At 38.7% G+C, this 25,425-nt stretch overlaps 1 protein-coding gene across 1 annotated transcript in view; it reads left to right on the forward strand.

Annotated features, from left to right (window-relative positions):
* The window catches only part of eipr1 (EARP complex and GARP complex interacting protein 1), an 83,007-nt gene that overhangs the window by 7,838 nt on the left and 49,744 nt on the right, over positions 1-25,425 (forward strand). The window contains exons 3-5 of the mRNA XM_047344694.1: positions 6,423-6,555; positions 7,877-8,033; positions 24,386-24,485. Of these exons, the coding sequence (XP_047200650.1) occupies positions 6,423-6,555; positions 7,877-8,033; positions 24,386-24,485 (390 nt within the window). The remainder of the gene's footprint in view (positions 1-6,422; positions 6,556-7,876; positions 8,034-24,385; positions 24,486-25,425) is intronic.

Consider the following 25,425-nt stretch of genomic DNA (forward strand, 5'->3'; position numbering starts at 1 on the left):
CAAGTGGCTGAAGGCTATGAGTCACTCCCGGGCTGGGAAGAACGAGGGATAAATCACCTGAGGGTGGAGGGCTGGAACTTCGCTCCTCTTACACCTTGGTTCATTTGGGGGGACCCTATTATCGAGCCCTCCAATTACCCTGTCCCACCAGCCTGAATTTATTTGTGCGGCACCCCCACCACCATAAAATTATAACTTGCCGTAATAATTTTTTGCTCGCTGCAGTCCAACCCAAGGTTAATAGCTGCCTAGCTGACTTTGAGGAGGCTGAAGGATGCCAGTGCTCCTATCCTCCCCTCTCACTCCCCATCTACCTCCTCTTGTTTAGCCCGTAAAAGTAGCGCAGACATAGGGGAGTAGAAGTGCCTGCAAGGAGTTATTGTCCACTGCAACCCTATTAATGGCCCCCCAAAGTGCTGTAAGTGTCATTCTTATGGGGGAAACTGTCATTGACTCTCTGATCAAACCTTGAGACCTTCAATATTTTACTGCATTTTGGGCCCCGAACCGCATACAATCTTTAGGTACCTCACAGAATAGATTTGCATCTAATGAAAACAGCTCAGTATATGACAAGTTCCCATGAACTGCTTATAGATAAAAGTTTAGTTTGGGCAGCTAAACCCCTTAGGTCAAGGAAACTCCTGGTCAAGGAGAAACCTTAGTGCATGTATGCTGCTTTGGATTATGAGGTCTGACTGTTGAAATGTCATTGGTTTGTAGTTCTTGCACAGCTGATCGTGACAAGCTCCTCTTGATGTACAGTTAAGGTGACTTAGTAATTGCCAATAAACAGACTGACAAATATTATATGTAAGAGCTAGCCTAATCCTACAAGCTAAATACCAAAGTAAAAATAATGAAATAATAAGAAAAAAACAAGTAACCCTGCATTAAGAGTTGAAAGTAAACTTAAGGGAAATAGCATAGTATTATGACAAAATATGAGTAGGACATTAGTAAAATCAAACAAAATGTGAACCAAGAACCATAATTTTGGAAGATTGTACTTTTTACAATCATGAGAAGGAAGAAAATTCAAAGAAAAAACTAAGTACACCCTCGCTTTTTCCATAAGATTTAAGAGGGAAAGTGTCAGCCAGTATCTGGTGATCAAATTGAACATACAGGTGTGTTGACACAATTAATCTACGTTTGCTGTTCATCAATATTTGAAGGTTTGTCAGACCACATTCAAACCATTTTAAGTCAATCATCCTACAGAGTGGTAGTTCATTCACAAAGCATTCAAGACCGCTGCCAATGTTCCCAGTAGGGGACTTCTCAGCAAATTCATCCCCACTGTAAGACGGTGCAATGTCTAGAGAAATGCCAGAAAAAACAATAACTCAGTCACAGACTGTGTAGGCTTGTAAGTATGGCTTTTTTAGAAGGATAGACAGGAGAAAACCTAGTTTAAAATCAATATGGCAGCACAAACACCTAATGTCAACTGTCAAGCATGGTGGTGGAGGGCTAATAATACGGCCTTGTAATGCAGCCAGCGAGTGAGTGAGTTAATCATGAACTATTCTGTATATAAAAGTGTTCTAGGGTGAAATCGACAAGCAAATGGTTATAGATTTCACCCTACAACCATTTTGACGATTATGAAAAAAATGTCTATGAAAAATTCCATGCGTCGAAGCATCATTTAAAAACATATAAAAAACAGCGCTGTATATCACCTGCAGTTCACTAAAGGGAACTGCATGTTTCCAGGATATGGCCTGACCTATCCCATAATTTATTGCAGGTTGCAGCAGTCTTGGCAAAGGAAAGCATCAAAAGCTGTGAGTGAAGTTTGATAAATTAGACTTTATGGACAAAATGGACTTTTGTAATGTTTTTAGATGACAATGTAGCTGGGTAAAGCTAAAATATCTGCTTGGTTTATCAGGACATGGCTTAAAGCTGCCTGAAAATTTGAACAAGCACACCTTACAGGCCCCTCCCCTTTGCTACCTGCTGTGCTACAGAGCTCCCTCCACAGCTCCTCCCCCATAGCGGAGCCTGCCATGAACGCGAAGCTTGCTCTTCGTCATCGATCTTCTTCTGTTTAACTTTTTTTTGTTTTCTGAGCAGGTGCCACAAGAGAAATTGGCAGCTTTGCTGTAACGTTAGGTTATTTTACTGCCATTAGCACAGCTGCAGCACACCAGCAATCTTGAGCTCGAACGACCGTATGTGCTGTGCGGGGTAGGAGTGTGAGCATTCCTCTTGGCTCTGATTGGTTGTTTCTGACCAGGAGCAGTGTATTTCTGCAAATGGGAGTAGGACCACTGGGAGGAGACAGTGGAGCTTGATTTAAATTTTTTTTTTACACATTATTTGTCTTATATTTTACTGTCAGGACATATTGACAGTTTTAACAAATTTATAAAAAATAAATTTTTACAAGTTACTGCAGCTTTAATTGCAAAAGCGCACCGTCAGCTGACCAGGTGGTCGATGCGCTCTGTACCCAGAAAGAAAGCCTGACTCCCAGGGCACATCGTTTTCAAACTGCCGCTGGCTTTCACCAGTCAGTGGAAGTTAAACACAGATTTAATTCAGTCAGGTGATATATAATGGTTAATGTTTGGCTTAGTTTACTTATTGGTTTGTTACGTAGCAATTCGGTTTGGCTGAGATTAATGTAAAGTGGCACAACAGGATCGTTTTATTTAACTTTAATCTGAATATTTGGAAATGAATAATTTGCTTATCGAAACTTTTTGTTTTTAAATCATTTTGGATCTTTACTTGACTTTTTAGCAGTTGAAAGTAAATATATATTTTTTTAAATAAGTTAAATTTCATGTTCATATTTTATGAGTCTTCATTTGTAAAGGTGTTAAATAAAGGAGAGTGGCAACAAAGTGACATTCACGAAGTGTGGACTAGATAAAGTGAGTTAAAACATTTTTACAAATGACTGAAATGTCAGCTGTAATTACAGAAAGTGATGATGGGTATCATGAAAAATAATTGCAACTAGTCGTCTAATTAACTTATTGAAAAAATTATTGATAGATTAGTCGATTAATAAAAGAATCATTAGCTGCAGCCCTAGTGCCTATCAATCAGATGTAGAACGCAACTTCCCCTTGATCAGCTTTGATAGATTATCGGCAGGGACTGAATGCTGAACCATTTGAATTTTATTTTCCCTATCTGATAAATGGATCCAAACTAAGAATTTCGACCATTTTGGTCAATAAATACATTAATTAGGGCTGCACGATATTAAATAAATCTTGAGATTGCGATAACATTGGTAAATACTATGATGACAATATCAGTTGCCATATTCCTATTTCTTTCTTTTCCCTTTTTCTCATCTGTGCTTCCATCACCTTTTGACCTTTAGCATTTAGGATAATGTCATTTGTGTCCAATGTAAACATCTGCTGCTGTAAAACTGTCCAACTGGCTAAACATTATATTACCCTGTAAAATGCAAGTTCATAATATATTAGTCAACAATTATTGCACTCCTAACAGTCCTTTGTGTTTTGCATATTGCACACACTGATATGGCAATGACATATTCACCATATATTTTTCAATCTTAACATCTGCATTTGTTTTAATGCACCTTTTTATTAATTCATTAAAATGTAGATAAAGGATGAGGACATATGATTAAATTCATAAGGCATGCATTAAATCAGTCAAAGTCTAGACCGTTACTTGACTGAAATGATGTGGGTGGGACCTTTTAGAGATTTGGAGAGGAACAAATGTCTGCAAACCTCAATGAACTGAAGCAACATTGTAAGGAAAAGTGGACCAAAATATTCTCTACAATGATATGAGAGACTGATAAAGTCATACAGGAAAGGATTACTTAAAACTTATTGGTGCTAAAGGTTGTTCTACTAGCTACTGATTCATTAATTTTTCTTATGATTGGATGAGTTTATGGGAATTCTTCCATGCGAGTAACATTGCGGGGATCATAAAAGATGGAGTGAAGTGTCCCATCCAGAATGGTGTGATCTGTTAAACCCTCTGAAGTGGAGCTGAGTCTCATATCGGTCGTATCTTTGCTAGAGAAGACGATTTTGTGTGATGCTTCAGGATGCCCCTCCAAGCTAATTATCAAGGCAGGACTCTAGTCTCACTCTTCAAGGAGAGATCTTAGGGTAGAAGCTCCTAATTGTCTGCTTTAGGTTTTGGAAATATATGTAAACATGTTATTGTGGTGAAAAATAGAAGCTCTCACAGTCAGGACCTAAAAATAAATGTCACTGAGTTAATAGCACTTTAACTATAAAGTGCCTTTTGAAATTTCCTAAAAATCGAGATTTTTAGGGGAGAAATACAAATTTTTCCATTTCTCTTAATATTTGTTCTATGAAGGAGTCCATAAGCTGTCAGAAATGCATGTGGGCCAAGTGTCAATGCTTTTTATTTATTCACTGTAAACAGGCAATAGAGGTTAAATCAATCTGCCACAGAAAACATCCCTCTAAAGTCCCTCTAAACCTGGAGGATAATAGAAAACACATTTTGGTCATTTTCTTAGCCATATCTGTAGAATAATACAACAATACAACAACAAGATGTCTGTTAATGATAACAAAAGACTGCAACATTTTTGTTTTCCTTTAAAAATATATAATAGTTGCATTTCCTTTTTTATGTTAAATCTGACTCCAATGATATTTGGTCAAACTTTCATTAAAAACGATTTTTTTCCTTATTTGGTTTTAAAGAAATCACACAAGCTTCACACACCTTAAGATGACATGATCTTGATATGAGTGGACGATGTTAATGGGTGAACGTGAAGAGGATAAATAATTTACTTAAAACAAAACTATTAATCAGTTAAAAAGGTTAAAACACAGTTAAAAACATATAACGCCCCAATATCGAAGTCAATGATTCGATGCAGCCAGCTGGGCTTTTTTACACTGGCGACTTTTGTCCAATAAGCATTATGAACTGAATTCAATTGTCCTGCATCACATTTAGGATCAGATTTTTTCATATTTCCTTGAATCTAATTTGTCTTTGTGATTTGATTATATTCATATGAATTTGATTTATTGTGTGTTTCTGTATCGTTGGAAATTAGTTGGACCGACTTGATCTGAATAAGCTAAACTGAACTGAATATTGCAATTAACCACCATCTTCAGAACATACACTTGTCTCTTACTTTTTAAGGAATAGTAATTAAGCAAAGCAATTTGGCAAAATCGCAGTAATTTTACCTGACAGATCAGAATTTCACAAGTTTGATCAATTTGCGGCAGTTGTGACAATCTAAAGTGAGAAAATATGAAATGCTTTTGGTGATGTCATTAACTGACTTAATTTATCTTTTAAAGGGGAAATAATCACATAATAATAGGGGTAGATAGTGATTTCAAGAACTTGAACAAAAATGGGTTTATTATTGCCCTAGAATTATAAATCATCAGAGTTACTCCTGCGATCAAAGAGTTGAAGATCTATGACGTAAAAACTATTTTAATGTTGCATCCTTTTACTATTTGGATTTACTGATGTTAGCAGAGCAACAAGAGGGACATGCAAAAACCGAGGGAAATGCTTTCCATGAAACATGTAAAATGTTTGGTCATTTACATTAAAACCTCAAAAATACCTTCTATTTGTAAATATTTTCAGAGTTACTTTTCTAAAACATCATCATTAAAAAAAAACATGTTCATATTTGCATTTTTGTAAATTAGAGAATGAAAACAAATACTTTACAGCCAATAATTAGTTCTTTATTTGTTTGAACTGAAGGTAGTATGTGGGAGGATTGTTGATCCAGTGTGTCACTGGTCCTAGTTTAGAGACGGCCTCCTGGGGATCCTAAAGTCCACCAGAAGTAGGACGGTCATGCTTTGTTGTTGCCTGTCTGGTCAGAGCATGTGCTGGGTGTCTGAAACAATAAAAATAAATAACTTTAAAAACGATGTTCTTAATGACAGAAATGACCACATAAAGAAAAGCTTAGTCACAAAGCGGATCAAAATCAGACATATAATCTTCATCATTAAAGCTAAAACATCTTCTGCTCTTTAGGTTTGATTACAACACATATCTTAATAACAGTGCACAGTTAAAGACCTCATACAGAAAAGCTGTCTTCAGTGACGCATCTCATCTTTAGTCCCTTTAAATGACATATTGTGGAATAAAACCAACAACTAATGAGCTTTAAGCAAATTTCTTATTGTGGCATCCTGATTTTGTAACATCAGGAGCATGTGGACTCTCATGAATACAGCATTACTTCTAAAATGTATTAGGAGAAAAGGGGAAAAAAGTGACTTACATTGAATAAATCTTTTTTTTTTTTTTGAAGGAGTCATAGGCGTGAGTGGAGCTTTGGGCTACAGTTAGTGGGACGTGAAGTCAATGTTTTCTGGCCACTCTGAGCCCATCTCTCGCCTCGGTCTCTGCCTCTCTTTCAGATCCACATCATTGACTTTGATGATGAGAATAACATCATTAATAAGAATGTCCTCCTGCACCAAGCTGGAGAGATATGGCACATTGCTGCCAGTCCTGCTGATAAAGCTGTGATTACCACCTGCTACAACAAAAGTGAGTCTTACAGTTTCCATCTGTTATTTTTAGCTTTATGTATACTCTTCTGATTGTGTTAATCCTATATTGTATGACCTTAGTAATCTGTATTGCAAGACTGTTGTAGCAAAGTGTGGTTTTAACTGTTAGAAGTCGAGATAGCAGCGGCTTTACAGTAAGCAGGGCCTATTCAAGGGCAAATGGCTGAATTACTTTCTGTTGATCATCTGAGTCTACCAGGAGTTGTTCCATCTCATTAACCAGGCGTTTCATCTTAAAGCCGCTTTCACAATGTTTCCTGCCTTGTTTTCCTATTTTTTAGAACAAGGAGTCATGTTGTGTCCTTAAAATCCATCCGTCCATATATATTCTTGTTGTTTTATACCTCAGAACTGGCTTTAAGACAACTCTGTAAATTTAGGTTTGGAAAAAGGTTATAAACTATTTTTCAAGTTATTAGTATATTCATTCACAGCATCCCAGTTTGTTCAAAGAAGTATGCCAAGCTAATATGTTTAGATTCAGAAAATAAACAAGTCAATTACTGCCTTTCCAAGTCTAAACACTTAGTGTTTGTGCATACATCCTACTGAAGAAGACAGTCATGTCAAAGGGGGACATGGGGTAAAAGATGGCAGGACACGGTGAGTACCTCTGGGAAGGAGAGTCGTCTTTCACTGTGTGTCAACCAAGTTCTGCTCGCTTCAGCTCACATGGTGAGCTGAAGCGGGGTGACAGCAGCTTTGGACAGCCAAGCACGCGCTGCTGCACACACCACCCACTCACACAAAATACATTTAATCACGTGAGAGCATACGCATGAGCGTCACTACCATACAGCCTTTCAACGGCAACCAAAAACGTGTGAGCGGGCTTTTCTCTGCAGTGATTGCTTGGCCCATTACTCCAAAAACAAGGTTGTCTAAAACCACTCAAGAGTATAAGCCACGTGTTCCTTTTTAATTTGACAAATAAGCTTAATGCCAGTGTTTCTTAGCCCAGAAGCCGCCTACACACTGTCAATATCTACACCAAAAAGAAATTAGGCTGGTTCGCTCTCTGTCTCTGCTTGTGATTGGTTTTTACACTCCAGCTTGAAACTTTTAGTCCAATTACTTCACCAGTTCTACTCCTCTGCTTCTAATTAGCAGCTCCAGCTCTGGCATAGATGTGCCAAAATGACTAATTTTAGATGTGTGATTAGCAGGAAAGCATATTCACATTACCACACATTAGCAGCTGTCTGTCTCCCTTTCTGACCCTTACATTCAGGTGTGTTTTCATCGCATCGGCTCTTATGTCAGCTTCAGATCGGTGTTTTTGTGTTGTCTTTGTGCAGCCAGTGACAGCAGGGTGGTGTCCTGTGCTGCAGTATGGCGGATGCCCTCCGACTGGGACTCAGGAAGCCACGAGTCACCTGATGACTCTGCCCACAACCCTCAAACTCTGGAGCTTCTTTGTCATCTAGATGACTGTGCCCACAGAAACGCTGCCTGGTAGGTCTCACGTTAAACCAGAGAAAGTCCTTTAAATCCAATTCTTCTTGTGATCTAAGGGTAAATTATATGGACTCCTGTTACTAATTTGATGTTTTTTTTTTTATATGTTTGCACATTGACCAATCTGGCAAATATAGGTAATTGTTTTCATTTAAACAGGTTTCTTGATCTTCAGTCAGTGCTTCTAAAGCTTAACTAGAACATGATTTGTTTTGATCAATGTAACTAAAAATAATGGGGTATAATGATCCAAAATGATCAGAGTAATATTGAAAGAGACAATCTTCAATTTCCTTTCAGGGTCGTAATATGTGGAGTTATCTAAAACAACAAATTGATTTCTGATTGGTTGTGGTGCAGACTTTATCTGTGGGAAATTAAACCTTTCTTTAGCCAAACATGTTCTTATTATTGTTTATCTTTTATTTCAAATATCCTAATATTGCCTTTATGAATAACAATTTTGTCCTTTCTCGTGAGAGTTTAGGATAGTAATATTTGGTCTGTGCATCAAAAGGGTTAATGCAAAGTTAAAGTGCATTTAGATGACATTTACTGTAAATTTGAATTAAATTCCAAATGATTGCAAAGATTTTCTGCAAGATGTTAATCTTTAATAAAACGTTATAAAAAGATTTTGGTCGTAGAACAACTTTCTCCACTTTCTATAGATCATTCATTCCTTGAATAGTGTAGTTAGAAACTCATTCTGTTTTACATGGTTTGGATCTTTTTTTCTAGATATTGCACAGACTATTTACACCCAACAGTGCTTGTAAAATTATTTTTGTAATCACAGAAACCCCAGGAAGCCAGATAGTTGTTGACATGGGGCGTGGAAATAGTGGTGCAGAGGGCGTTGCAGCACCCCTTGTGGATGAGAGATGACAGACATGTTGAAATGTGGAAACAAAAATTACCAAATAAAACTGAAAAAGCTTGACCACCAAAAATCTGATAACTCTCTACACTCAGATAAATGGAAAATGCTTTGGATGGTTCTCATTATGCTTCTATTTTTCAACTAACAAGCAATTATACATTTTAGAAATAATTGCTAAATTTGTTCTGTTTCTTCTTTTGCTCCTTCTTACTGGGTGCACCACAGTCTGATTCGGAAACAGATTCCGCTTATTTGGAAGTGATCTCATCAGTCATATAGTTCACCGCCATGGAGAAAAAAGTTCAAATGAATGTACTCTGAATCTGCTTTTTAGGTGTTAAAACAGTGCTGCATCTGTCTTGCTCACTTTAAATCAAACACGATATAGTAGAATGTTTTGCACGACAATGCAGAGCCCCCTGCAGCGATGACATGCAAGCACATCCAGGTGTTCTGCTGTTATCTGTTTCATTGATCTCGCCCACCATTTATTTAAACACAATTCGGAGATTTTCTAAAAACTAAAACAAGCCGTAAAGAATATAGATAAACGTATCCATTAGACATAAAACCGAGATGGCAAAAACGGGCAAAAAAATCCTTGTTTGAACCTTGTTTTTATCAAGGTTCGAACTCAAGATCTCCTGCACAAAAGGTAAGTGTTATTGCACATTAAACTGTCAAGGAGGCAGATGTGGTGCTCTACTTCACCAGCACAAAAACACAGCCTTTCATGGGTTGAGATTAAGTATTCACCTTAGATATCCACATAAACATCAAATGGTCCCTATTTAATAAAATAAAGACATAAAGACTGCATGTGGATGTGGCACCACAACACCCTCTTGAACAAATGTTCCAATGATCAGCCTCTGTGGCTGATGCATCACACAGTAAAATAAGCTTACTTACATTTAACATTATTAAATACATTTGGAGTTTGGACATACAGGTCCTTCTCAAAATATTAGCATATTGTAATAAAGTTCATTATTTTCCATAATGTAATGATGAAAATGTAATATTCATATATTTTAGATTCATTGCACACTAACTGAAATATTTCAGGTCTTTTATTGTCTTAATACGGATGATTTTGGCATACAGCTCATGAAAACCCAAAATTCCTATCTCACAAAATTAGCATATTTCATCCGACCAATAAAAGAAAAGTGTTTTTAATACAAAAAACGTCAACCTTCAAATAATCATGTACAGTTATGCACTCAATACTTGGTCGGGAATCCTTTGGCAGAAATGACTGCTTCAATGCGGCGTGGCATGGAGGCAATCAGCCTGTGGCACTGCTGATGTCTTATGGAGGCCCAGGATGCTTCGATAGCGGCCTTTAGCTCATCCAGAGTGTTGGGTCTTGAGTCTCTCAACGTTCTCTTCACAATATCCCACAGATTCTCTATGGGGTTCAGGTCAAGAGAGTTGGCAGGCCAATTGAGCACAGTGATACCATGGTCAGTAAACCATTTACCAGTGGTTTTGGCACTGTGAGCAGGTGCCAGGTCGTGCTGAAAAATGAAATCTTCATCTCCATAAAGCTTTTCAGCAGATGGAAGCATGAAGTGCTCCAAAATCTCCTGATAGCTAGCTGCATTGACCCTGCCCTTGATAAAACCCAGTGGACCAACACCAGCAGCTGACACGGCACCCCAGACCATCACTGACTGTGGGTACTTGACACTGGACTTCTGGCATTTTGGCATTTCCTTCTCCCTAGTCTTCCTCCAGACTCTGGCACCTTGATTTCCGAATGACATGCAGAATTTGCTTTCATCCGAAAAAAGTACTTTGGACCACTGAGCAACAGTCCAGTGCTGCTTCTCTGTAGCCCAGGTCAGGCGCTTCTGCCGCTGTTTCTGGTTCAAAAGTGGCTTGACCTGGGGAATGCGGCACCTGTAGCCCATTTCCTGCACACGCCTGTGCACGGTGGCTCTGGATGTTTCTACTCCAGACTCAGTCCACTGCTTCCGCAGGTCCCCAAGGTCTGGAATCGGCCATTCTCCACAATCTTCCTCAGGGTCCGGTCACCTCTTCTCGTTGTGCAGCGTTTTCTGCCACACTTTTTCCTTCCCACAGACTTCCCACTGAGGTGCCTTGATACAGTACTCTGGGAACAGCCTATTCGTACAGAAATTTCTTTCTGTGTCTTACCCTCTTGCTTGAGGGTGTCAATAGTGGCCTTCTGGACAGCAGTCAGGTCGGCAGTCTTACCCATGATTGGGGTTTTGAGTGATGAACCAGGCTGGGAGTTTTAAAGGCCTCAGGAATCTTTTGCAGGTGTTTAGAGTTAACTCGTTGATTCAGATGATTAGGTTCATAGCTCGTTTAGAGACCCTTTTAATGATATGCTAATTTTGTGAGAAAGGAATTTTGGGTTTTCATGAGCTGTATGCCAAAATCATCTGGATTAAGACAATAAAAGACCTGAAATATTTCAGTTATTGTGCAATGAATCTAAAATATATGAATGTTAAATTTTCATCATTACATTATGGAAAATAATGAACTTTATCACAATATGCTAATATTTTGAGAAGGACCTGTACATGGTTAATGATCCGTTTTTAGGTACAATCTCATCTAATTCTGAGTGTCAGTTTTGTGTTGAGCTGGCCCAGTTCAGTAAACTTCAAAGCACAAAACGATGTGTTTCTTTGCAAAGTCATCACTGAGCTCTAACCATAAATAAGGTGCAAGAAGCAGCTCGTTCCTGTCTGTTTGATGGAACAGAGCTCATAAACTGCACCAAACACAAAAGAATATTAGTCACAAACAGAAGATGATTGTTGATTCAGGTCATATAATGACAGCAGTAGGAAACAGAAAGTGTGGATTTTTCATCCTAAAAAGACAATCTTTCTTCTTCTATTGATTAATTGGGTTTAATATAGAATAAAGTTAAATTAAGCTAGACTCAGTAGAGGCTACAAATGCAAAAGGCTAGTACTGATTAGCCACTGGTTTCGAACTGCTTGCAAATTACTCACGGTATTTCCATGTACATGCACCATAGACAAGATGCTTGGCCATTAACTGGATAGTAATTTTCTTTAGAGTAGTGGCCTTTAACAAAACTGACAAGTGTCTGCATTTCATCTCAAAATGGTGCTCATCTTTATTTGTCTTTCGTCCAGCCCTCCTCCACTCCACAGTAATACCCTTTTGCCACAAAATACTTTTTTTGATCAGAATGTCTGTATAGGTTTAGTTGCGTTTAGGTCAACTTGACAGACATACATACATATTTACATTATACTGAGAAAATGTTTTAGAGAACAATTAAAGAGCATAATTCCTAATTTATTACAACCTTTCATTTCCAGTTTGTTTTCTGTCAGAAATATGGAAAAGAGAAAAAACTGAGTGAAAGGCAACCAAAAGTTGCAGAAGATTGAAGAATTTATATTTTGAACACTGAACTTAATCATTGATGCATAATTAAATGGCCGCCCAAGACAAACGTAGTGATAGACCAAGTCTGCAGCTCAAAGTTAGTTTATAAAGTGAACATTTATATGGCAATTTATTCAGTGAGGAGGAGGAAGTGTGGAGAAATGTTTGCTGCAGTAGCAGCTTGAGGACCGAGCAAACCAGCACCCTACAGTGGGATTTAAAAGTGTGGTGAGCCCAATCTGCTTGTGACTTTGAAACAAAATATATATACATATAAAAATTCTGCCAGAGTTGAAATGGATGTTGCCATTTCTGCTCCAGTTCTGACATGTATCATCACAAAAAACATGCCTACTAACACACATAAATATGTCAGCGAGCCTCATGTTTCTCCCCATAATCAGTCCGTGTTTTACTCCTGACGGTTTAAATGCTCTACAGTAACATAGCTATTAATGTGATGTTTCAAGGGTCCCGTATGCAAGGCCACTCAAACTATTGGTCAACAGTTTGTTTTGCTATTTTAACATGTTGTTTTCCCTAAAATATCAATTTAAGCTAATGCTACCTGGTGGCTGGAAGGGAAGGTAAAATACTAATCTGTCCTTTATTTGGCTCAGACACAAAGAAAAAACAAGCCATTGATGCAGTTAATTATCATGTTTAAATATGCTGGAGGGATGTTTGGAGAGACCAGAACAGAAACACAAGACAGATTATAAGTGTTTACCACAGTAAAAGTAGATGTTTTCTCACTCCTATAAGCTTTATGATCACAATCAACACATGCTGTCACAATGATGGTCTGGCTGTTTACTGCCTCCTTGAGCTATCTTTTTGAACCATGGCATTAACTTTGTTTGATTTTCTTAAATCAAAGATCCTTGCTTCTCAATCCTGGGGGAAGGTGTTTTCTACAAGATCTGTCCTCTTTTGTTGTTTACTTTCAAGCAGTACACCCATGTTTGCGGCACAGGTGATCCTTGTGGCAAAAGTGCTCACTCCATCCTTTTTCTGTGTCACTAATAAGGTTCCACACATACATTTGAAATATTATTATTAAAAGGTTTTTTTTTATCAAGAAAACAATGCATTAGGCAATCATCTTAGCATATTTCTTGTTATACAGCAACATATGCAATGTCATCATCTATATATACATGAAAGTGCATGTCTGGTTCTGAGGGCAGGACGTTAAAAACACGTTTTAAAAAAACGTGTCTGCTTTGAAAACCAAAGGAAAGGCCAACTGTGACTTATTTATGTTTGAAACCTTTTAGGTTTTTAAGTTCTCTGGCTCTGAAATATGACATTTGGCCTTTAAGTTTAGAACAGTTTAGGAGACAGATTGACATCCCTTTAGTTCTTCGGTAAGTTAACCAGAAACATACTTTATAATACTCTGAAACAAGTCTCGTCTTCTTCTCAGCTGCTTTTGTGCGTGTGTGTTATTATTTTTCTCTGGATCTGACTATTGACTGGCCCACATCTTGGATTTTAGTCATGGCTCGATTCTTTTGTCTTACAGTCAGAGCTGCTCACCGTAATTCACTGCCTATGAGAATGAAAATCGATGGTCATTCCACTTTTTACGCCGCCGTTCATCGTCTGCCTCATGATTGCTATCATTTTTAGACGTGCCAATCAGTTAGTGTACTGTAGCAGGTGTCTGCGAGGTAGAGATAAAAATTGGGAGGGAAGGAGGGAGGGAAAGTAGAGAGAAAAATACAGAGATGTTGATTTTTTGCATTTTGCTTGTGTTTTGTTGAATTTGTTTCTTCATCACCCCCTTCAAAGGTCTATTTCAGATAAAGGCTTAATTTAAAATATTTTACTTTGAGTAAGCATGTTTACGTGTGAGAGGCCAGTTCAGACAGTGCTGTTGGGATAAAGATTGATGGTTGTGGGCGCCACCATCTCAGTGCCTGGAGAGATGTAACCCTCACAAGGGCATCACACTGTGCACATGCAGTCTATATGAGTGTGTTTCTGTTTTGTTGGTCTGTGAATTGGATGCTGTGAAGCCTGTACCCTATGCTGTGCACTATTGGCTTCCCTAGATGGATGGCTTTAGTGCGCCACCCGCCTCCTCCATCTCTCTACAACACGAACACATACTCACCCTCTCTTGTTCTCATAATACTGGCAGCCTGCACCAATCTGTGCATGTTTGTGTGTACAAAGACAAAGAGTTGGTATTTTGGGGGGGGGTTATTTTTATTTTATTTTTGCGTGCATGTTTGTCCACCTGCTCCATGTGTGTTTGCATCCACTGTAGCGTGTCTGCCTGTTTAGCTCACATGTGCCGTCCCTCCACACCCGCTAACAATAACCCTTTCTCCTTCCTCAAAAATCCCCTCATTGTTTGGGTGGGCAAACATTTGAGCCTCTGCTCTGTTGTGCAGCGCACACTGAATGAAAATGTTGGCAAAATTTACACCCCGAAATGAAAAATCATGCCTTTCTTTGTGTGTGTTTTTTAACGTGTTCTCCATGGTGGTTTTGCCCTCTTATTCCTCGTGCGCTTAGTTTCGATTGGGAGCTTTGCCAGTTGACCGAACTGATTCCTGTGGAGCTAGTTGAGCCAATCGGAGCGCTGGGAGGGAATGGTATAGTGCAAAAAGCTTTTTCTAAAGAGGAAAGCAGATGGTTATGGTATGAATGTGTTTTTGGACATAGGAACATGTCTTATCGTATTTAAGCAAATGACCTTTCACTTGAAATCCTGCTTACCTCTGTCGCACTTCTGTTATGTTTTTATTTTATTGGCAAAAACATCTCAGGTTTTGGTCTCTGTGTATGACTTGTCATGTAAAATAGTGTACTGCAGACTGTAGCTACTTTATTGTGTTAAATAAACTTTATTTTTAGTTTCAATGTCCAAATACTGCTGTAGTGCACAGAGAACAAAAGTTTTTTTTCTATGCATTTTACTGCATGATTCATATTTCCAGCAAACTCAATTTATCCTGTATTTTTTTTTAACTAGTTACTAGTTTAGATTTAACTTAAACTTAAATTAAGGTAAATTTGGATTTCCCATTAGAAATAAAAGCAGCATTTTCTTGTAAATAGCACTGAAGGAAGAGAGTTTTCTAAATATATTTCCAAATAAAAAATCTTTTGTCATACATGCAAGCAATTGCTTTAACATGGTGAATGAAACCCAAAATCAGCAAACACACCTCATGTCTATTATCCGTTGAATTATCTGCCTATAGAGTCATCCAGGCTGTGGAAACCACAGTGGAAGTGTGGACTGTGGTCAATCTAAATATTAGTATAAATGAATGCAGAGGTGCTCCAGATCAATTCGGAAAAGCCATTCACTGTGATGGTATTGGGTTGTGTCAGTGCCCTCTGCTAAGCTCATAACATCTGTGATGCCAGCATTAATGCAGAAAAGGTCCAGATTTTAGAGCAGTATATGGTGCTTTTAAAACCGTGTCTTTTCCAGCGATGCCCATGCATGTTTCACAACGGAGTCTAAAACAATATCTTGCACACATTCCAACAGCACCACTATATAGAAGGTAAAGCTACTGGACTGGCCTGATTTTAGAAACCAAAGTTGTGGTTTTTGGACCCCTTACTATGGGCTTTCAGGTAAAATAGGATAAAATAACTCCTAAAACTCTTAATCCCCTGCTATCCTTAATGCCAGAATGTACAATTTGAAATGTGTGGCATGCAAATGTATGGTTGCTTTGATAATGTGTATATTCCATACCATCTCAAACATATGTGACTATGTTGTCTAAATGCAATGTGTATATATATATATATATATATATATATATATATATATATATATTATTATTTATTTATTTATTTTTTTTTCTGAGCTTCTAATAGTTCCTGAGACCTCTACTTGTTTTGCATAGATTGTGCTTTCCTCTAAAACCTGCTGTCTCAAATCCTAGACTTGTTTTGGCCCCTCTAGTGGAGGATCCAAGTACTACAGGTGACAGGTGTCAGTTTTAATCTAAGTCCTGGTGACTGTATGCAGCTTCTAAGAAGCAATGTTTGTATAGTCTTTTTATTTTTTAATGTTTCACGTGATAAATTTAAAGACATGTTTTTTTAACAAGTCTTTATTGACATCATAGAGCAACTTATAACTTAAAACATTTATGGAAGAACTGTAGTGAAATTGTGAATGTCAAGTGTAATACTTTACATATACATGTGTATTCCATATGTTGGTTCATAAGCAATTTTTCAGTTGTTTTCTTGATTTAGTTTGTACTTTAAATACCAAAATAAGGAGCTGCATGGTGGCTCAGTTGTTAATACTGGGGTTCCTTCTGCGTAAATAGGTTCTCTCCGGATACTCAGGCTTCATCCCCTGTCCAAAAATATGCATGTTGGGTTAATTGGCCACTCTGAATTGCTGTTAGGAGTCAGTGTGTGTGCGTAGTTGTTTGTCCTGTGGGTGTCTCTGTGTTGCCCTGTGTTGCCCTGTGTTAGACTGGCGACCTGTCCAGTCTAATAAAGGGCTTCTCACCCAATGACTGCTGGAGATATGCACCCGCGACCCTGCATGGATAACTGGGTATAGACAATAGATGGATGGATACCCTAAAGAAAACATTGCAATACATTTAAACTTGAATAGACTGTAAGAAAATATTCAACTTAAATTTGACAATTTGGCCTCTTGCAAATAGTTACTGTTTATTTTAAATATAAATATAAAACATTTATTTTTACATCTAAATGTTTTTGAAAAGTATCTACTAAACATATATATTTAAAAATATAGTTTTATGAGCATTATTTCTTTTATCTGTTTTTAATAGGTATCATAGCTAACATTGTTGATAGGTGAAATACTTTTTTTTTCAACCAAATTGATAGTTTTGTATGATTACTGAAAAAAAGGCCAATTAAGTCTACTCTGTTGGATGGAATAAACTCCTATATCTGTTGTTGTTGCAGCAGTGCAGAGGAAAGATGGCCTGTTATTTGATCAGCATGTTTGGTAGTGTGCAGTCCACTGTGATGAATATCTTGAGCAACATCTTTCTTTTTGCGTAAGCTCTAGAGGCTCCAGAGCTCAGAGCCACCCATCTTTATTATTTTTTTTAGCGCATTGGTGTCATTGATGCTGCATGGAAAATAGTTCCTTATCCATAACAACTTTAGGTGCCTGTAGCTGTCTGAAATAGCCTCTGAGTAAATCAGCTTTAATAAGAGCCTCGACAGTTAAGGGAAGAAAATAGCCCAAATTATTTTCCAGCATCTCAAAACGTATAACATTGTTGCAGTAATTTTGTGTTTGCGACCATGAAAAGTGCTCAACAGTGCTGCCAAAAACCTCAACCTTCGGTTTTTCTGAATGTGCTTTTAGACAGAGTGATTACATGGACACAATGAGCTTGTTTTTTTTTTTTGTTGTTTGGCTTCTCAGGATTTGACCTTGACATAGAAAATCTACTGTCCGCTAACCTTCAAACTCTGCTGCAATAATGTGATCTCATATTTTAGAAGCTTAATTCACAACATTTTAGCTGAAAAATAAGGGAATGAAGAAAATAATATCCATACAAGGAACATTTAGCATGAATTTCACCTCCATACTTGCAAACATGTTGTGCTTTTGCTCTCCCTGTTAAATCCAGTCCAGAAGGAGGAGAGCCACACCCGATGTGTTTGTCTTGCAAAGGACACACTGGGATTAAACCCATATGCATGCAAAGCACAGCATAAAAGGAGACCAATCTGAAGAACAAGACAAATATAGAAAGACAAAGAAAGAAAGAGGGAGAGAAAACTATGTCCCCTTCCTCGAATTAGATGTATGTGGCTGTGAAACCCCCACAGCTCTTCCTGACAGTACTGCTCCAGATGTTAGCTTGCTGCTGAACCTCAAGGTCAAATGCACGTAACTTATAGCGTTTAATAAGAAAGAAAGACAACATGAGATGCTGCTCTGCAACCGTCTCTGACTCTCTGCTGTGTTGCAAGATAATTGATACTTTGGGGAAAAATATGATGGGCAAATCCCAAAGTGGTGAATATGTTTTAATTGGTCCGACATATTTCTGATGAATGTGTGTTTTTGTGTTAGTGTCAGGATAAAGCGAGAGATCTGTTGTCTTATTTTTAAGGTTTTTGTGTTAGGGTAGCCAGCGGTTGTTTGTGCAGAGACTCGTGTACCTCACGTGTTTAGCACATGTTGTTCAGGTTTTAGGATTAGGCTGTAGGTGTTGGGTTTGTATTATTTATGGTTCAGTGTTCACCTTCAGCGTCATATTTGGTTCCCGTGTTGCACTGAGCTTAAAACCATAAGCACTCACCTCTTATTTTACCAAAAAAGAATCTAAAAAAAGTCACAAATTGCAATCTTCCTATTGCCAAGAAAGATTGCTTGATTTTCTTTTTGGTGGGTGAGTTTGGAAATCAAACTGACACAACTTCAGGGTATTTCACTTTTTTTTTTAGTATATGTTAATAATTTCCATATTGTGTATGTGCCCATTATGCCTTGCAAAATGATTCATACTCCTTGAATATTTTCACACTTTATCATATTACAGTCACAACCTTCAGTGTGTTATATTTGGATTTTGTGTATTGCATGTACTGGAAGATTATGATGTAGAAGGAAAAGAATACAATTTTTTCAAAATAAAATAAAAGCCTAAAAAGTGTGGGGTGTCTCTGATTCCTCTAAGTTCACCTGCGTGGAAGTAATTCTCAGTATAAATCTAGCTATTCTATGATGGCATGAAGGTTTGTTAGAGAACATTAGTGAACAAATAAGTGTTAACTTTATTTTAAAAGTGAATGTCTGTTCCCATCTTTTTATACAGCCTGTTACTAAAACAAACCCCTCCTCTGACTTTGAGAGATTTGAGCCTGTGTGTTTGCAGCAGATTGAGTTCTGGCTCTTTAAATCCAGTTTTTTAACTAATCTTGACTGCTGCTTTTTGGTAATAAAATGTCTTTGGGGTTGATCTTGAAGAGGAGTATTGCTGTAAATATTCCTTTGTCTTCTGAAAATGAATTGAAGTAAATGTGATGCAGCCCCAAAAGAGAATAGGTTTGCTTGCTGGGTGTGTTTACATCTGTTTTTGCATCCAGGGTCCATGACTGTTTGCTCCTCAGGAGGGCAGTAAAAACCATCCCTCAGCAGCCTTGGATTTACAGCCCTAATAAACACAGCTCCTTTGCCCCTCCTCTACTTCTCCCAATCCCTCCATTGCTCTGCTTCGCCTCCTCTAATGGCGCTATGTATATTTGAAACTTGGATTCAGTCCAACAGCAAATTCTAACTTGTTCATTTGTTTTATCTCTCTCAAACACTCTCGCCCTCTCTCATTGTTGTGGCTTCTTAAGGTTGACAAATGAGTTTAAGAAAATGGAGTGTCTAATTGATAAACTCGCTAAATAAATAAAACTGTGGCAGAATTAGACGACCAAACCTACAAGTAATCCAAATTTACACTTCATTTAATCAGGATAAAATCAAAACCGAAAAAGAAGGTTTTTTCATGACCAAAGTTATATTTGGCTCGTTTGAAGGTCTCTGACATCACTGGCATATGGCACGACTTGGAGTTAAAAGAGTTGCTTTCTCTGTTGGTTTCTTCTCTCTTGTTACTGCTTCTGTCTTGATTTAGCTATCTGAACTAAGAGAGATGAAGAAAAGTACAGAGTTCCCAACAAGGGAGCAATGAAAAACACAGCAAGTGGCCCTGTACTCATAATATATGCTTTAAGTAGAGCACAGTGAGGACTCGCAGCTCCACGAGGCATGCAATAAAGAATCAATACTCTGCAGACGGTTGTATGCAGGGAGCGATCAAAGTAAAGTATGCAGTAAAAGTTGTTATTTTAGCTACGGTGAAGCAACCATGTGTCCCACTCTAGTGGAGCTAGATTGACCGAATTGGGCTGCAGAATTTGCCAATAAGTATTCTGTTCTAACCACACACAGCTCATTTAGACAACATAGTCACTTTTATTGGCAATGAATTTTCTTCTCCTACTTTGTAATCAGTAAAGACGGAGGCAGGTGAGATGTACAACAGACAACTACATGAATCTCATCTGGATTATACTTTTGGTCTGGGTAAAATAAACTTGTCTCTCATTAAAGGCTCTGGGCCAGTTCAACCTTTCATGTATTCCTACTCTTACCCCCACTTTATTCCTATGCCCTGCCCTTTTATCCCTTCCTATTTCCATTTCATGTTTGGAACCGTTTTGTACCCAAAAATAAAACCAAAGTGTATCACTTTATTCTTTGTTATTAAGTAGATTCATGAACTATGGAGATAAATGGCCATACAATGGTCTAATCTCAGGTGTGATTAATTTTAGTTGTATATTATTACTAAAACATTTTGCATTACATTTTCATTTATTTTGGTTCTTATCCCGGTTTGACCCCCAGATCAATCCAATATGCACTGCTCAAAAAAATAAAGGGAACATTTAAACAACACAATATAACTCCAAGTAAATCAAAGTTCTGTGAAATCAAACTGTCCACTTAGGAAGCAACACTGATTGACAATCAATTTCACATGATGTTGTGCAAATGGAATAGACAACAGGGAGAAATCTTTGGCGATTAGCAAGACACTCAATAAAGGAGTGGTTCTGCAGGTGGGGACCACAGACCATTTCTCAGTACCTATGCTTTCTGGCTGATGTTTTGGTCAATTTTCAATGTTGAATGGTGGTGCTTTCACACTCGTGGTAGCATGAGACAGACTCTACAACCCACACAAGTGGCTCAGGTAGTGCAGCTCATCCAGGATGGCACATCGATGCGAGCTGTGGCAAGAAGGTTTGCTGTGTCTGTCAACGTAGTGTCCAGAGCCTGGAGGCGCTACCAGGAGACAGGCCAGTACACCAGGAGACGTGGAGGAGGCCGTAGGAGGGCAACAACCCAGCAGCAGGACCGCTACCTCCACCTTTGTGCAAGGAGGAACAGGAGGAGCACTGCCAGAACCCTGCAAAATGACCTCCAGCATGCCACAAATGTGCATGTATCTGCACAAACGGTTAGAAACCGACTCCATGAGGATGGTATGAGGGCCCGACGTCCACAAATGGGGGTTGTGTTCAGAGCCCAACACCGTGCAGGACGCTTGGCATTTGCCAGAGAACACCAGGATTGGCAAATTCACCAGGGGCGCCCTGTGGTCTTCACAGATGAAAGCAGGTTCACACTGAGCACATGTGACAGATGTGACGGAGTCTGGAGACACCGTGGAGAGCGATCTGCTGCCTGCAACATCCTTCAGCATGACCAGTTTGGCAGTGGGTCAGTAATGGTGTGGGGTGGCATTTCTTTGGAGGGCCACACGGCCCTCAATGTGCTAGCTAGAGGTAGCCTGACTGCCATTAGGGACCGAGATGAGATCCTCAGACCCCTTGTGAGACCATATGGTGGGGCGGTTGGCCCTGGGTTCCTCCTGGTCCTTCTCAAAATATTAGCATATTGTGATAAAGTTCATTATTTTCCATAATGTCATGATGAAAATTTAACATTCATATATTTTAGATTCATTGCACACTAACTGACATATTTCAGGTCTTTTATTGTCTTAATACGGATGATTTTGGCATACAGCTCATGAAAACCCAAAATTCCTATCTCACAAAATTAGCATATCATTAAAAGGGTCTCTAAACGAGCTATGAACCTAATCATCTGAATCAACGAGTTAACTCTAAACACCTGCAAAAGATTCCTGGGGCCTTTAAAACTCCCAGCCTGGTTCATCACTCAAAACCCCAATCATGGGTAAGACTGCCGACCTGACTGCTGTCCAGAAGGCCACTATTGACACCCTCAAGCAAGAGGGTAAGACACAGAAAGAAATTTCTGTACAAATAGGCTGTTCCCAGATTGCTGTATCAAGGCACCTCAGTGGGAAGTCTGTGGGAAGGAAAAAGTGTGGCAGAAAACGCTGCACAACGAGAAGAGGTGACCGGACCCTGAGGAAGATTGTGGAGAATGGCCGATTCCAGACCTTGGGGGACCTGCGGAAGCAGTGGACTGAGTCTGGAGTAGAAACATCCAGAGCCACCGTGCACAGGCGTGTGCAGGAAATGGGCTACAGATGCCGCATTCCCCAGACCTGGGCTACAGAGAAGCAGCACTGGACTGTTGCTCAGTGGTCCAAAGTACTTTTTTCAGATGAAAGCAAATTCTGCATGTCATTCAGAAATCAAGGTGCCAGAGTCTGGAGGAAGACTGGGGAGAAGGAAATGCCAAAATGCCAGAAGTCCAGTGTCAAGTACCCACAGTCAGTGATGTTCCGGGGTGCGGTGTCAGCTGCTGGTGTTGGTCCACTGTGTTTTATCAAGGGCAGGGTCAATGCAGCTAGCTATCAGGAGATTTTGGAGCACTTCATGCTTCCATCTGCTGAAAAGCTTTATGGAGATGAAGATTTCACTTTTCAGCACGACCTGGCACCTGCTCACAGTGCCAAAACCATTGGTAAATGGTTTACTGACCATGGTATCACTGTGCTCAATTGGCCTGCCAACTCTCCTGACCTGAACCCCATAGAGAATCTGTGGGATATTGTGAAGAGAACGTTGAGAGACTCAAGACCCAACACTCTGGATGAGCTAAAGGCCGCTATCGAAGCATCCTGGGCCTCCATAAGACCTCAGCAGTGCCACAGGCTGATTGCCTCCATGCCACGCCGCATTGAAGCAGTCATTTCTGCCAAAGGATTCCCGACCAAGTATTGAGTGCATAACTGTACATGATTATTTGAAGGTTGACGTTTTTTGTATTAAAAACACTTTTCTTTTATTGGTCGGATGAAATATGCTAATTTTGTGAGATAGGAATTTTGGGTTTTCATGAGCTGTATGCCAAAATCATCCGTATTAAGACAATAAAAGATCTGAAATATTTCAGTTAGTGTGCAATGAATCTAAAATATATGAATGTTAAATTTTCATCATGACATTATGGAAAATAATGAACTTTATCACAATATGCTAATATTTTGAGAAGGACCTGTACAGGGCACTGTATTCTCCTAGGTTTCAGTCAGTCATTTTCTACCGCTTATTCCATAGTGGGTCGCGGGGGAGCTGGTGCCTATCTCCAGCAGTCTATGGGCGAGAGGCGGGGTACACCCTGGACAGGTCGCCAGTCCATCACAGGGCAACACACAAACAACCACGCACACTCATACACCTAAGGGCAATTTAGAGTGACCAATTAACCTAACAGGCATGTCTTTGGACTGTGGGAGGAAGCCGGAGTACCCGGTGAGAACCCATGCATGCACAGGGAGAACATGCAAACTCCATGCAGAAAGACCCCTGGTCGGGAATTGAACCCAGGACCTTCTTGCTGCAAGGCAACAGTGCTACCAACTGCGCCACCGTGCAGCCAGATATAGATATAATTTAAATAGAGCAGTATGACCATTTTGGAAATGTTCTGTAAATTGTTCATTTATGTCCAGTTGACACTTTGTAATAATCATAATTTTGTTCTATCAACTTAAAAAAACAACCAGTCCTGCATAATTTACCATGTTCATAACATATTACTCCCTTTTTTAATGTAGGATATTATTTGTTTATTCCTTTTTTATCTAGTGTTGTCCATATTTTTCATTCTTTTAGGCATTTTGCTTTTTTTCATCGTCTGTGAACAAATAAAGCGTTTTGAATGGGATTTTAAAGTGTTGTTTTCGAGTTCTGAAACGTAACTTAGATCTGATTGTTATTATATTTTTATTAGTTGCTGTTGCAGGTGATAGAGCACTTGACCTCCAATTTCAAGTGTTCATTAAATGCAGTCTATTTACAGTTCATTTAAAAGGTTTTATTGATAGTTGTGTAATTTAGAAATTTATGAAGTGCTAGTAATAATGCATATAATGTGCATGCAGTAAGCCGCTGTGTGCATACTAGGCTATATAGGCATAGTGTAGTAGATCCCATTCTTCTGTTACACTGTGTGGATTTCATGTAAATCTGACCAAACTCTGTGCTCTTATTTGCCATGAATCAGGTCTTCTGGATGTTTATAAACTGCATGTGTGTCCTTTTGCATCTACAGCGTGTTGTGGGAGCCCATGGGGGACGGCAAGCGAGTGATTTCATTGGCTGATAACCATGCGCTGCTCTGGGACCTGCAGGAGAGCTCCACACAAGCTATGGTATGAAATGCACACTAATTTTAAATAACATTCTCTCAAACACACACACACACACACACACAATATCACACAATAGCTGGCTTATTATTTCTGAACCAAGTTCCTTTTTTTGGTTTAATCGGACACATAATTTCTCTGACAAAATAGCTGCTTATACTATATAGATAGGTTCATATAAAGCTTCTGCATTGATCTAAGTCCCCACTTCTGGCCCACATTGACAGAAACAGTCTTGTGTAATAACTGAGAAATCAGTCCATTTCTGCTTTGTTTTTGTTTTTTCATTTAAAACCTTAAGAAACAGCCCTTGTGATAATTTTATTAGAAATATTTCCTTTTGAACTCTGTCACATATAATTTGGTAAAATTATACTGTGCAGCCGAAATGACTGTCCTCTTAAGACATGGTTGTGAGCAGGACCTTGTCATGTGACTTCAACAAAACAAGTTATAAACTTCATCTCTCGGTGCACAACTGTACTTATGCTGTTTAAAATCTATGGGAAGTAAAATAATTCAATTTGTATGATAATAAAAGACCATTCAAGAATAGAACTGATATAAATGAACCAGAAGCCAACGTGGACTGCAGGGAAACTCAACCAGCACCAGTAAATCCTTAAGTCACCTTCAGTTTCATTAGTTAGGACTTCACCTGACCCTGCAAAAGTGATAATACCGGTTATCCTTTTCCACATTTTTCCACATTACAGCCAGAAACTTCAATGTATGTTATTGAGATTTTTACTGAGTGTCACATAATTGTGAATTGGAGGGAAATTATACATCATTTTCAAAACTGTGGATAATTTTTATTCAGCCATGTTGAAGCAATGTTTTGTTTAACTGCTTTTTACTGCAATAAAAACTGCAAGCCATTTTGGATGTGTACCTGCCTAACGTATCTAGAGACTAATATGTTTCTCCCATCTTTGCAAAA

Source organism: Girardinichthys multiradiatus, chromosome 19, assembly GCF_021462225.1.
Source record: "Girardinichthys multiradiatus isolate DD_20200921_A chromosome 19, DD_fGirMul_XY1, whole genome shotgun sequence".
Classification (NCBI taxonomy): Eukaryota; Metazoa; Chordata; class Actinopteri; order Cyprinodontiformes; family Goodeidae; genus Girardinichthys; species Girardinichthys multiradiatus.